General features: G+C 51.1%; 1 protein-coding gene across 1 annotated transcript in view; it reads right to left on the reverse strand.

The window, feature by feature from the left end:
- The window catches only part of SAMD4A (sterile alpha motif domain containing 4A), a 49,244-nt gene that overhangs the window by 10,126 nt on the left and 24,835 nt on the right, over positions 1-14,283 (reverse strand). The window contains exons 4-6 of the mRNA XM_027906984.1: positions 6,388-6,651; positions 2,242-2,351; positions 1,562-1,648 (exon numbers count right to left, since the gene is read on the reverse strand). Of these exons, the coding sequence (XP_027762785.1) occupies positions 1,562-1,648; positions 2,242-2,351; positions 6,388-6,651 (461 nt within the window). The remainder of the gene's footprint in view (positions 1-1,561; positions 1,649-2,241; positions 2,352-6,387; positions 6,652-14,283) is intronic.

Genomic DNA, 14,283 nt, shown 5'->3' on the forward strand with positions numbered 1-14,283 from the left:
TTGGGTGCACCCCAGCCTTGCTCTTGGTGTGGACCAAGAACTCCCTTTCTGCTGTCAGATCCTCGTCCCATTGATGGGAAATAATTGCATTTCGTTTTTAATGGAGCCTGGAACAGCTCGTTGCTGGCTCCTGCACAGTCTGGCTCATGGGACACTGTTTGGAAAGAGGCAGCTCTTGGAGCGAGCTCTGGATGTCCTGAGGGAAGGGACACTAAGTGGGCACACGGGATTTTGGCGTGGAAGCCCCAAAATGGTTGTTCATCCTAATTCCAGCTTGCTCTTGGATGTCTCAGTTCCACATATGATGTCAGTCTGCTGGGCACTGTTTTTTTTTTTTTTGGGAAAAATTCCTGCTCTGCTAACCGGCAGAGAGGGGTGGAGCAGCTCTTTCCAAGAAAGCAGCAACGTTTAGCAGCGAGACACTGCCCAAAAAACATCAAGCCCCACACATGCTCCTGTTCAGCAAAAAAACTGGATGGGAAGCCTGGAAAACTGGGGAAAGCAGCTCCCAGGCAGCTCTGAGCCCCAGCAAAGTGGGACAAGGTCAGAGCCCCACAGCCCAAACCCACACCAGGAGGGCCCAGTCCTCCCGGATTTCATGGCGTGCGTGGCTGCCGTGTCAGCTGGGCTGGGCTGTGGCTCAAATCAATCCCATATTTCAACATCCCGGCGGAGGAGCCGGGGAAAGAGGCTGTGCAATCGCCTGGAAAACACAGGGCTGCAGCCAGAGGGCTGGCTCTTGGATTTAATAGTCATTATTAATAAGGAGGGTAAATATGGCTTTATTAGCTCCTGCCATACTCTGAGTACAAGCCCTTATTATAAATAAATAGTGAAGCAGTGAGCTAAGGAAAACACCAATAAATAGCAACACACCACAGAAGTATTTAAAAGCCCCTAGTGGGAGGCTCTGCGAGTTGCTGTTTGAAGATGGTGCAATTAAATATAATATAATACGGCGATAATAAATAGGGAGAGGTTGGGTGAGCTGCTCCCAGCAAGGCTGTGGTGCTGCTGCTTCCCTGCAGCCCTCTCTGCAGGGTTTAATCTTCCGTGGAAGCGACAAAGGAGTTTCTATTTGTTCTCTTTGGAAATTCAAGATGTTGTTTGTTCGGGCACCAACGTGGGTGTCTGGTGTTTTATCTGGGGACAGGTTGCCCATGTGTCATCACAGGAAAGCTCAGGTCTTTCTGAACATCCTGGAGCTGGCCAGGGCTACAGGGTGAAACCTTCCAGCTCCATGAGTGCCAGAGATGGATTAGGACCCACTCTGCAAAACACAGCTTGGAGGAACCTGGTCTAGTGGAAGGTATCACTGCCCACGGCAGGGTGCTGGAATGAGATGGTCTTTAAGGTCCTTTCCAACCCAAACCATTCTGTGATCCTATGAAATAAAACCTGCATCTGGTACAGGAGTGTTTGAGACATTATTCATATCGTGGCCAAGCCAACATCAGATTTCCCTGCAAAAGATCCCCACAACTCGTGAAACCGAAGCGTGCTTCACCCCAGAATTAACTTCTGGCTTCTTAAAAACACAAAAATGGTTGTGATTACTTACCCTTTCTAGAGATTTGAGCAGGTTTTGTCTTTCTTTTAGCTTTTGGATACTGATGACTATTTTGTGTCTTGCGCCTTTGGTAACGTTCTGTAAAAGACAGCACAACACTCGGCACCAACATTCCTCAGGGTCCACCCAAACCCTTCCTCCCCTGAAGGAAAAGGGCTGCTAGAAATTAATCAGATTTCTGAGTGCAGGGATTGGTGGGGGACATGGAAAATCACTCAGGAGACTTGCTGGAGACGGAGATTTCCAGCTAGTCTGTCCCTCCCCGGTACAGCTCCCACAGGGAGAGCGAAGGTGCTGCCTGGATCCCAAGAATAACACAGAGGTGAACCCGACAGCAAGGAGGGCTGGGACTAGAGGATCTCTAAGGTCACCTCCAACCCAAACCATCCTGTTATTCTATGACTCTACGACATTTTCAAAGGCAATCTGCCCTACTGACTTCAGAGCAGTCGGCTGCTGCAGATCGCAATCCTTGATCCCAAGTGGGGAAAAAAAAACAGTGAAGGGACTTCCACTTTTTTTTTTTCATTCCCCTAACCCCAAACTTCCCTTTTTCCTGTTTGCTTCCCGATTTCCTGCGGGGGCTGAACGCCTTCCACGGGAAGAAGACACCCAAAGGAAACGGGAAGAGTCTGACCCCCCTCCCCCCCGCCCGGAGGTGAGGGACGTACCTGTGCCTCGAGCTGGCACTCGGTGAGGGCCATCATCTCCTCGTACGTCATCTGGGAGAAGAGGGCGGCGTACTTGTGCAGCCGGAGGCTCTTCAGCCAGGCCGGGACATCTGGAAAGGACAGGAGAGCTCCGCTGAGCTCGCGGCACGGCGCGACCACGAGCGACAGCGTCGGCGACGGCAGGGGCTGCACTGGCGCCATCCCCCGTCCCAGCGGGGCTGCCGACACCTCACTGAACTCCACGGACCTTTGGGAGCACGTGGTGATGGATATGGATATGGGTGGGAAGGTGACATGTCCTCAGAGGTTGGGTTTCTGTGGGCAAGTCACTGGGATTTAGCCCGTGGGGAGCCGGCGTTGTGTCACCGCACGCCAAGCTCCTCACCGCCCTTTTCCCAGGAACGTGGGAATGGCTGAAGTTACTGGCGTGGTCGAGCTTAGGATGAGCAAGGGGATGTTTTGCCGATGGCAGGCATTGATTTTATGGTGTGAGGGAAGATGGCGTGTGCTGAAAATGGAACTGGCTGCTTAAAGAGAAATAAAAGGATGGATTTTGGATGGAAGAATGATGTGCTGTCGAAGATGGTCCCACAGCCTGTTTGAAAGGGTGACTTGAGACCTCAAAACGCACCGACTGAAATGACTTCTTCCTTCCCAGTTGTTACCTGCACTGTGGCAGCTCTGTGCCCGGCTGGATGGGTACCCAAAAATACTTTTATCCTCCCAACATCAATGTGGTTTCACAGGGAGGGACCTGGGAGGGGGATCCTTCCTCTGTGACATGCAAAACCCCACCAGACCCCACGATGGGGTGACTCCTCAAGGCTTTGCAGGTTTGGGGAGGTCTGGGGTCTGAACCTCCCCAGCTCATGCCCTGCTCCCAGCAATACCCTTGTCCACAGTCCTTGTCCCCTTCCCCACCAGTGAGACACCTGGGAGCCCCATCTGCAGTGCAGTGACAATGACAAACCAGCACCAACCCACACACCTGGAATGGAGAGAGCAGGTGGAGGCTCAGGAAATGTCTCTCTTGGGCCTAAATACCAGTTAGCAACACCTCCCTGCTCTTTGATTTGGGGCTGCCTCCGTGGGGTTCATCCACGACCTCTTCCTGAACCAACACCTCGTCACTGGCGGGGACAGGGCAGGATGGACCCTCGGTTTGGCCCCCTGAGGCAATTTGTGCATCTGCCAGAAGTCTCCTGCTGCCTGGGCTGACCCCAAACCCCTCTCCCATCCAAGCAGAGGATGCAGAAGACCCCGAAATGCTGCGTTTTGCTCACGCTCTGAATCCCCTGGCACACCCAGGATTCGATGAAATGAATGTCAATGAAATTCCTCAAGTGCTGCACAGGAGGAGATCAACCCCACACCAAACACGAGGGTAAGGCAGTTAGTGAGCAGGGATGGTCTGAAATTCACTGTTTTCTAAAGGCTCTGACATGCAACGGTCCCAAATCCTGCTACCAGCAGCCTCTTAAACTGAATTCTACTTAAAAAAACTGAAAAATTAGTAGCAGAAAGCCCCAGCTGCAGCGCAGGCTCCAATCTCAACTTCATTTTAACACAAACCCACACCATTTTAGTGGCAACACATTAAAATTCTCCCTGATCCCATGTCCCTTGGGGACATCAACCTTTCCACATGTCTGTGCCGAGGGCAAAGCCCACGGGGGTACTTCCAGAAGAGAGATGCATATACAGATGTTAAATCCTGCAGGAAACCTGTCTCCAACCTCTGCAGGGGGTCAGAGCATGGGAGCAGCTCCTTCCCTTTGCATCAGCTCCCTTGGGGAGCTGTGCCAGTCCCAGAGTCCCCCTGCCAGCAGAGACAGCAATCCTGGGAGTGGACTGGGGACAAGGAACCACCCCAGCACACAGAGATTGGGGGGGGTGGGGATTTTCCCTGTCCCACAGGGCAGAAAGAGGCGACCAGGATGTGCCAAGGACCTCACAGTCCTTGGAAAGTCCAGCTTCCCAACCCTCTCCAGGCATGGAGTGAGCCACCTGCCCAGGGAGCTGCTCTTGAATCAGCAATTACCAGGAGCTGATTGCAACGTCATGGCACGGCCATCAGGGAATTTAGAAGGAAAGCAATTCACACACAGCACATCTTCAGCAGTGCCCTCCTGGCACACCATGGACACACCCCCAGCAAAAAACCCCCAGCTCTACACAAACCCTCCTCCCAGCTGTGCCCCCCGGGAACCACTGGAATGGTTTGGGGTTGGAAGGGACCTTAAAGGTCATCTCATTCCAACCCCCTGCCACGGGCAGGGACACAGGAAGGGATGGACAGATGGACAGATGGGGTCCACAGGGAACCAAGAGTCTGCACCTACCCCTGGAGAAACCAGGGGCCAGGAAAAAGCCAACGGGCCCTTTCCCTCGAGCACAAAGATGGGTGGAAAGAAACAGGTGACGTGAGGGCATAAAGATGGACAGAAAGGAGAGAAACGGTGACATTAAGGGAGAGGAACTGCTAAGCCACGTCAGATGAGGGTCTGCCATGGGTCTGGATTCCCCACATTCTGGATCTCATGGGTCTGCATCCTCCTGAGGATGCCCTGGAAGGTGCTAAAGAAGGAACAAGCTGGCCAGCAGTGGGGTGACACCGAGCCAGGAGAGCCTGCAGGTGCTCGGGGAGATGAAGCTGCGATTCAGAGAAGGGAACTTGGCAAAGGGAGCAGCTGCTCCGGGTGGAAGACGATGCAACCCCATAAAAATGCACCAAGTTGTGCGTTTCTGCAGGGACAAGAAACGGCACGATCAGAGTGCAGGGGACGGGTAGTCCCTGGTTTTGCTTTTTTCTTTTTTTCCCTCGGGAAGAGCTGTGGGGATACAAAGGATCACACGCAGCCCACGGTGCTGCTGCCTGCAGAGGGATGTCTTAATGTGTGGAGCTGATTTAATGGATTATTGCCCTCTGGGCAGCCTTTGGCTTCTGCAGACTTGGCCACGTGGATGGATTCCACGGCACTGGGGAGTTTCTACCCATGCAGGTCCTGGAGTTGCAAGCTGTGGATCACAGGGAGCCCAGCTCCCCGTGCTCTCCTCTCCAGCTCCATCAGCAGAAACCTGGAGAAAGGAAGTGTTAAACAGCTCCCTCTGCACCACTTGCTCCCCAGAAAAAGGGTCTCCCAGGTCTGACAGGACCCGACCCGCCTCCATCACACTCCTTGGAACCACGAGGGGGTTTTTCATGCATTTGTTTCATGCACATCAAAGCCATCCAGAGCCAAGCCAAGTGCAGCCCCACATCACACAGAGTTACACACATCTCAATTTGTCTGCAGTTAGACTGAAATCAGAGACCTTGTGACTATTAAAAAACATGACTATTTCCTCATTCTGACACACCACTGGCCTTCACACAATTGAGCTGCCTTGCATTAACGCAAACTGGAGTTGTTTAAATCAGTCTGAGAGCTGCAGGGCCGTTCTCTCTGTTCCCAGGAATTCACAGTCTGTGTGTTTGCCCAGTTTTCATCCGTTTATTCCTTCTCAGCCTGAAGTTTGCTCTCCCTCTACGACTGCAGCAACAGGGTTTCCATTTCTGCCTTGATTACCAGCAGGATCCCACACATTTAGTGCCAAAATCTCTGTGAAATGCAGGCATAATGGGACGGCCGACTGAAATCGGTTTAGAACCGAAACACACAGGTTAAATTCACTGCAGACCAGGATCCCCAGCCAAAACTTCCCCAGATGCTTGGTGGGTACCAAACACCGCAATGGCAAATCACACGAGGCTTGCTAAGCTTACTCTAAGCTATTTTTCACCGTAATAGAAAAGAAAAAAAGAAGAGAGAGGAATAAAAAAAAAGGAGCGCCGCTCGCAGCCGAAAGCCGCAGGCGATGGAAAAATTCCAGCTTTTTGGAGAGCTGGCAGCTCGCAGGGTTCTTCTGGGGCAAAACCAGCCCACTGGCACCCGAGCGCAAGACGTCAGATCGGGACCAGCTGCTGCTTGGAAGAAAACCTGACTGGTTTCCCCCCTGAACCTGAAATTCCTGAGCCGGGAAGAAAGGCCGGAAGGCCCCGTGTGCAGTTGGTTCCGAGGATTCTCTCCCCAAACCGCCGTCCCGGCCCTCCTTGCCTCTGGGTGCTGGTGGGGGGGGGGTCGGGGGTCTGGTTTTTGCACTCACCTTTCATCCCACTCCCTTCCTCCTGGAATGTGTTACGAGCGGAAGGCTGATCTTCTAAATGTTCACTCCCACCACTTCCCGAAGAGGCTACACTGCTTTGTGGAGACAGGGGGGCATGATCGGAAGGGATGCACTGGGGTCCTCTAGCCCGTAAGTCCTCATGAGACATCCATCCATGTCCTAGAGGCTGGTTTGGCACATTCATGGGTGGGGTAAGGGACACAGAGCGTTTCAAAGGGCTGTGGTGTGTCTGGCCTGAGAGAACTGAAAAAAAAAAAAATAAATAAAATCAAAGAGGTTATTCCCCCCTCCGCGGCCCGGGATGCAGCAGAGTCCCCCGCCAAAAAAAAAAAAAAAACAGCAAAAATAATAATAAAAAAATCATCAAATGAAATCATAAAATGTGTGGTGGGGGGTGCCATGGTGCCTCGCAGCGCTACCTGATCCCTACCCTGAGCTTTGCCTCCCGGGAAGCAAAAGGGATGGGAACACCGGCGAGGAGATGGGTTTGCACGAGCTACGTGGGGCTGCTCAAGGGAAGGTGCTGCGTGGACTGCAGCTCTAGGGAGGAAAAAAAATCAGCTGAGCAGCTCTGCAGCATAAAAATCCCTTGGTTGGGGGAGCCAGGGGAAGCATCTCTGTCTCTCCCTTTGGATTAGGGCTTGGCTTGTGCCCTGGAACACGAGCATTTACAGATCTGCCAAAGTCGCTGGGGGGGCACTAAAATCACAGAATCATGGAATGGTTTGGGTTGGAAGGGACCTTAAACATCCTACCATTCCAAACCCCTGCCATGGGCAGGGACACCTTCCACTAGCTCAGGTTGCTCCAAGTGTCCAAACTGGCCTTGGATACTCCAGGGATCCAGGGGCAGCCACAGCTTCTCTGGGAAACCTGTGCCAGGGCCTGCCCACCCTCACAGCCAGGAATTCCTTCCCAATCTCCCATCTAACCCTGCCCTCTGGCAGTGGGAAGCAATTCCCCCTTATCCTGTCCCTCCAGGCACTTGTCCAAAGTCCCCCTCCAGCTCTCTTGGAGGGAAGGCACCAGGGAGACCTTGGAGCCCCTGTCAGTGCCTAAAGGGGCTCCAAAGGTCTCCCTGGAGCCTTCCTTTCTCCAGGCTGAACAATCTGGCACTTGGCTGAGCTCCCATCAGCAGTCAGAACATCCCAGCTCAGCCCCCCTTCAGGTGCTCTTCCAACCATGTGCCTTTTCACCCTCCACAAGACCAAGCACTCAAAACAACAGTGAAAACACCCCCCTGACAATGAGATGAGGCTGAATCCCCTTAAAAAAAAAAATCTTCGGATTTCCTTTTCCTTCCCAGTTTTTTGTGGGTTCGCATTCCCTGGCTGAAAGTTCGATACTACCAAGTTCAATTTATTTTTAACAAATTTAACTGTCTTAAACAGTAAGACACTGTATTTAGAGGGAAAGATCATTAAATGGTTTGGACTGGGAGGGATCTTAAGGACCATCTTAAAGACCAAGGGCAGGAACACCTCCCACTAGACCAGGATGCTCCCAGCCCTGTCCAACCCAGCCTGGAACACTTCCAGGGACTATCTTTGTTTCCAGTGATGAAAAATGTATGAAAAGATTGCTCCATTTGCTGAACAAAATTCAAATTCCATCATTCACAGTCACTAAACTAACTGCTGGTTAAACCATAAATGCTGTTAGTATAACGTAATGCATGGATTTAGGATGGAAACCAAGGTAAATTTCCCTGCTCCAGGGAAATCTGAGGGCAGAGGGGTTCAAGTGACCTTTCAGCCCGTGCAAAACAGAAGCAAAAACTTTTTTTTTTTTTTTTTTTTGCAGTTTTTCTTTCCAAATCAAATCTCTAAACTGTACAAAACCCTGGGGGAAATCCATTGTTCTCGTGGCTTTTCCTCCTGAAGCATTAAAAGCCCTAAAGCTCCTTAATCTCCTTTTTTGCATTTACAGGAGTTCACCAAAACCACTCGGGCTCCTCTGCGTGTTTATTATTTAATATGAACGAGTCTTGGTGGAAAACCCCCAGCCAGGTGCACTGTGCTGTAAAAGTTAAGCCAGGCTTAATTCCCAGCTCAAGCCTGGGGGGAAAAACCCACCATCAAAACCATCCCTGCTGAGCAGGAGCGGGATGGAAATGAGGGACTAGCGGGGTTATAAAAGGAGGGGAGAGAGAAACACCACCTCTGAAAAGCAGCTGGTGCCAAAGGCAGCTGATGGATGAGGCCAAAACCCCGCAGATTTCTGCAATATCCAAATAATTCCTGTTTCTGAGAGGGTTTTCTTGTAGCAGCACAGAACACCGAGTCTGCAGGGACGCAGGGGAATGGCTTGTGGGGAAGAATTTGTTCCCTTCCCATTAAATAACTGTAGAAACATCTTCCACAAATCCCCTGGCACAAAAGGAGATCCTGAGATGGCTTTCAGAACAGTGTTACGCTTCCCAAAGTTGTGATGTGATGCATCCTGATGGGGGAATAGATGGATTTAAGAAGCTATTCTAGCTCTTGGCTTTGCAATTGTAACCCTAAAAAGCAGCACCACAACAAGGCTCTGTAGATGTCACATCGCCCTCCCAGGAGAAGAATAAATTTAGCATTAATAAAAAAATAATTTAAAAAAAATTAAATTATAATTCACCCCTTGGTGAATTATAGGGGGAATTACAGGGAAAACAGTGGGTGAATTGGTTGAAATGCATCACCAGGGCTGAACATCACACCCACACTGCTCAGAGCCCCAGAGCAGCACTTACACCACCCTCTCCCCACCAAAATCTTGCAAACAAGGGGATATTTTTGTCTTAAATCCAGCCCAGATTCCTCCCTGAGCAGCAACACCCTTGCAAACTGCTGCTCTTCCATCTTAATTTTATGTCTCCTAATTGGAAATCCGTGTTGGCTGGAAGAGAAATAACCAACTCCACGGGCTGGACAGGGACAATTAGAAACCATCCAGCGCAGTGGGTAAAGATCAGCTCCCCCTCTGTCCCTGCATCCAACAGAACATGTTCTACTAAGCCATATTTTTACTATGAGTCTCAATCCACACAACTTCCCGAGATGCAGGAGGGATAATAATCCCTCTATAAAGGATGCTGCAAGTCACCAGCTCTTTGAAACACCCCCCAGCTACTCCGGGTGCCAGACAAGGGATTATTTAAGAGCTCTTAGCACTGGCATAACTTTAGGCTCCACTTCCCTGTAACCTGTCTCCATCAGCAGCCATCCTTAAAAATGCTGCAAATCCCAGGGTGGCACCTGCCAGGTGTGCACACCCTTCTCCCTCTTTTAATCTGCAACCCCCAGGAGGAGGATTAATAAACGTCAACTTTTACTAACGCTGCTGCTTGTGGTCATGGCTTCGGATTCTTGAAATGGAGGATGCAGCCAATTACTTCCAAAGCAACAGTTTAGTGTAAGTCCTGACCTGCTTATGACCCTCCTGTGTGCTTTTTGGATGGTCCAAGGTGAACCCAGGGCCGCTCCTGCTAAAATAAATGCTCCCCCGAAGGGATTTAACTCCAGCAGGAGCAAACCACGTGCGACTTTATCGCCCCTCACACTCAAGCCTCCTTTCTTTTATTGCGAAAATATTAAGCTTTAATTCAAAAAGGAAATGTAATATGTTCTTCTGGGGCAAGATAAGCTCCCAGGAGGTGGCTGGGCACGCCTGCCTTTCTGAGCGCTGCGGGCTGGGCCAACAAAGAGCGGAAAGCACCGCTCCGGAGGGCAATCCACGCTGGCACACGGACACCCAACCGCTGGGAAGTGTGTCCCACTTCTGGTTTAGAAGTGCTTTCCTGCTCTTCAGATGGTGTAAGAGCCCTGCAAGGTCCAGCTGCTTCCAAACAGGTATCCAGCGGGACAGGAGCCAGAGCAGATCGTGGTCCTCCCTGGGATAAGCTGGTTGGTGCTGCCTCTTTGCTCAGCCCGCCCCAGGCCCTGTTTCCTTGCAAGGAACTTCTCTGTGACCTCCAGAGTGGGATCAAGCTCAGCTTAATATTCCCAGGTAAAAAAAATTAGAGAAGGATGGAGAAGGAGGGATGGCAACAACTCATCAGCTCCCCGTGGCAGGCGGTGGCTGCGGAGCAGGGAGCAGCTGGGAGCATCCCTGTGGGAATCCCCACCACCTCCCCGGGCAAATCCAGCTTTATCCCAGCCCAAAGCCTGGCTGTGCTGGCAGGCACAACAACACACTTACAGAAACTCTGAGGCTGCAAGTGCTCTCACCCCGTGAAGCCCTTGAGTTTGGGATTTTTTTTTTTTCCCTCTTCCCTTTTGAAGTGGCGTCGCCTATTTTGGGAGGCAAGGGCTCATTTCAAGAGGGTTTTTGTTCGCTGAAGACCACGTGGAACAGCGTCAGACATTTGTGTTGTGGTTTCTCAGGATTTTTGAGCCAATTTTTTTCAGCCTGAGAAGGGAAAAGCCACCCATTCCTGTAATTAGAGCTGAGTAAGTGGGCTGTGCAGGCAGATTTTCCTCCACACAGCGTGGGATGGCGATGAGGTGCTCGCTCCCCCCTCTGCCCTTTCATTAAATCTGGCCTAAAGTGCCGCAAAGTCCTTGACAAGGCACACGTGGGGCTGATGTGAGTGTTTCCAGCAGAGCCAGACCCACTGCTGAGTGTTCAAACCATCTCTGGTCCCCATCAGGTCCCTGACAGCCAGAGGATCAGCCCACAGTCCACACAGCAGGTTACAATTCCAAGTAACATCACCCCCGTGGCTACAGAAAGGAAAAAGTGCTTGCGAGGTGCCTGCTGAACTCCCTGGGAGGGTTTTGTTTGTTTTCACTCTAAAAATGGTGATTTTTTTGGTTGCAAAGCAGCTGGTGGTGCCTCCCCAGGTGGTGTCTGCTCGTGTACAGCTCCCTTCCTGGCCCGTGGGTACCTGGAGCAGCAGCCTGACCCCAGCTAATCGTTTTGAATCCACTGAGGGCACACACAGAGTGTTTTGTGCAGCCCGGAGGCTCCCCCACGGAGAGAGGGAACACTGAGCCACCCCCCCTCACAGAACAACCCCCCAGGTTCACCTCGGTTCTCCTCTTTGCCTCCTCCTTGCTACCCCGGTCACGACGCATCCTCTCCTCCAGGAAGGCTTCCCCGCGCTGGCAGCGCAATCCTCGCGGCTTTTCCAGCGTTCCTGCGCTCGGAAACAGCCGCTGGTGGCTCTCAGTGCCCGCCTGGCACCCGGCCTTCCTTCCTGGGCACCCCCCATTCACCCTCTCCCCCACGCTGCCCTTGCCGGAGCAGAACCCAAAGGAACATTTTTTCGGCTCCACATCCCCTAACCCTTGGAGCCTTTTGTTTGTGCCTCTTTTTTTTTTTTTTTTTTTTTTTTTTTTTTTTTTTTTTTTTTTTTTTTTTTTTTTTTTTTTTTTGCTTTTTTTTTGCTTTTTTTTTGCTTTTTTTTTGTCTCCCCGTGTTTTGTGGCTGTTGACTTTAACTGCGTTTTCGTAGGAGATGGATAATCCACATCCCGGCCCCTGAACCGGCGGGGTGATACAAGCCACGAGGGGGTGAGACCCCAAATGCAAGAAGGCCACTGGGTGTAAGGAAAAGAGTGGTATAAGGAAATCTGTGGTATTATCCCCTGCATTAGGGGAAAAAAACCCCATACAAGGAGAGCCCTGCCTCGGGCAGAGAAATAGGAAGAAGCACAGACTGCAGAGAAGCCTGTCAAGCAAACTTTTTTTTAAAGAAATGACGTTTTCAAACACAGTTTCCTGTTCAAGAAACTGGACAGAGAAACAATAACCCGCTTGTTGCTGCTCTCTCCAAGCAGGGGCATGCGAGGCACCATCCAGGCTCAGCGGGAAGGAACCCTCACAGGGGGTTTTGCGAGTCCCTGAACGGCACAAACACAAACACTCGTGGATCCTGGCTCTGCCAGGAATTGCTGTGACTGTTATTTACTCATTTGTGTGGCAGCAGGAGCGGGGCTGAGCCTAAAGATGTGTAAACGCAGCCCTTGGTGGTTTCGGGAATCCAGCGGGATGCGTTTCTGGAAGGGAGCCCAGCTTGTCACACCAAGGAGCAGGAGCTTGGGAGCTGCTTTCAGTCTCCTTCATAGAATCATGGAATGGTTTGGGTTGAAAGGGAAGGTGGGAACGGATGGGGGATGGAGGATTAGGGTCATGTTGCAAGAAGGTTTGCTGCCCCAAACAAGGTGGCTCTCGGGGTAAGCGCAATGCTCTGATTTCCAGGCCACTAAATGTGGGTTTTTCTCATGCATTTGTACACAAACCACAGATAAAACAGTGTGTGAACCCTGGGAAACCCTGGCCTGTTAACAGCAACACTGCTGCGCTGAACCAAGCCTCCCTAATTGTCCCAGAAAATAGTTTTTGCTATGGGCTTCTGGGAGAAATTCCTCTCCTGCTCACGGATCAAGCCAGGTAAGCGGCACTGGGATGCAGAAACTCTCCTTCCTACAGTCCTCTTCAACCCAGAAGAGATGTCCAAGAGCATTTTCTTTGCTCAAGCAGCAGCCAGGGCTCCCCACTGCCTCAACCCCTGGTCTGAGAAGCTGAGACCTCCTCCAGCATCAGCTTCCACCACACTCCAGATGGAGAAACCCCTCCATCACTTCCAGCTGGGAGATGCACATCCTTTACATAGCAATATGCAACCTGTGGAAAACTGGGAGTGGGAAAAGAAGGGTCTTAAACCAGTCAAGGGCAAGGGGTGCATGCAAAACCTCTGGAATTTCCTCAGGACAAATGCCTTCGTGTTTTAGCCTTATCAGCTTCCTCTGGTCTCCACCTCTTGGGGGCTCACATGTCCTGTCACAAGCACCCTCTGGATGGGCTGGCAACTCCTTCTGCTCTCTTCTGATTCCAAGAGCATGAAATCTTTCCAGCTCCAGGAGAGAAAGAAAAGCCTGCTGGGTCTCCAAGGCCACCAAGGGGAAAATGCAGGATCCAGTTCCCCACATGAGACGATGCAAAAGATGGTGCCCAGCAACGACGTCCCATGACAAGGGGAATGGCTTTAGACTGCCAGAGGGCAGGGTGAGATGGGATACTGGGAAGGAATTCTTGGCTGTGGGGGTGGGGAGGCCCTGGCACAGGTTGCCTGGAGAAGTGGATGCCACATCCCTGAAGTGCCCAAGGCCAGGTTGGACGGGGTTTGGAGCAATCTGGGTTAGTGGAAGGTGTCCCTGCCCACGGCATGGGGTGGAACTGGATGGTCTTTAAGGTCCCTTCCAACCCAAGCCAGTTTGGGATTCTGTGATTCCATGACTCCTGAGCCCTGAAATGCTCCCCAGCAGCAACAGGACAGTCCCGGCTGGTATCACAAAACATGGATTAATTCTTTCCCATTACTGCTCCAAATTAACTCAGCTCAGCTTTCCACCTCCTCTGCATACCCACAGCAGATGCATCCTAAAAATCTGCCTTCATCATCCTCCAAAACATTCCTGATTGCTCAGATATTGCCTCACACTGGAGCTGTGACACGAGACCGCACTGCTCAGCAAACAGGGGGACTGTGGTTCCAGGAAAACACCCGACACAGAACAACCAGAATCCAACAGGATTGCGTAACCGATGGGAACGGCAAACTGCAGGGGAAAATAAAACTAAATAATAATAATAATAATAATTTAAAAAAAAAAAAAATCTCACACAGCTTCAAGGCTGCCAAAACAGAGCCATTGATTCCAGAGTGTTTGATCCATTTGCATGCAGAGAGCTTTGCTTTGGAGCCGAGATGGAAACAAGAGTCTTAATATAGCTGGAGAGAAAATATCCTCCTTGCACTCCTCTAACTGCACTTTGATAGGAAGCAGCCACAGAGCAGATGGTGCCTATATATAATCACCAGACCTATTATCCCAGCCTCTTTTAGTAATTTGAAGGATGTGATAACCACAAGGAGAGCAGCAAATATTCC

Source organism: Empidonax traillii, unplaced genomic scaffold (genome assembly GCF_003031625.1).
Source record: "Empidonax traillii isolate 1590-97213 ecotype Southwest subspecies unplaced genomic scaffold, ASM303162v1 scaffold1389:size274315, whole genome shotgun sequence".
NCBI lineage: Eukaryota > Metazoa > Chordata > Aves > Passeriformes > Tyrannidae > Empidonax > Empidonax traillii.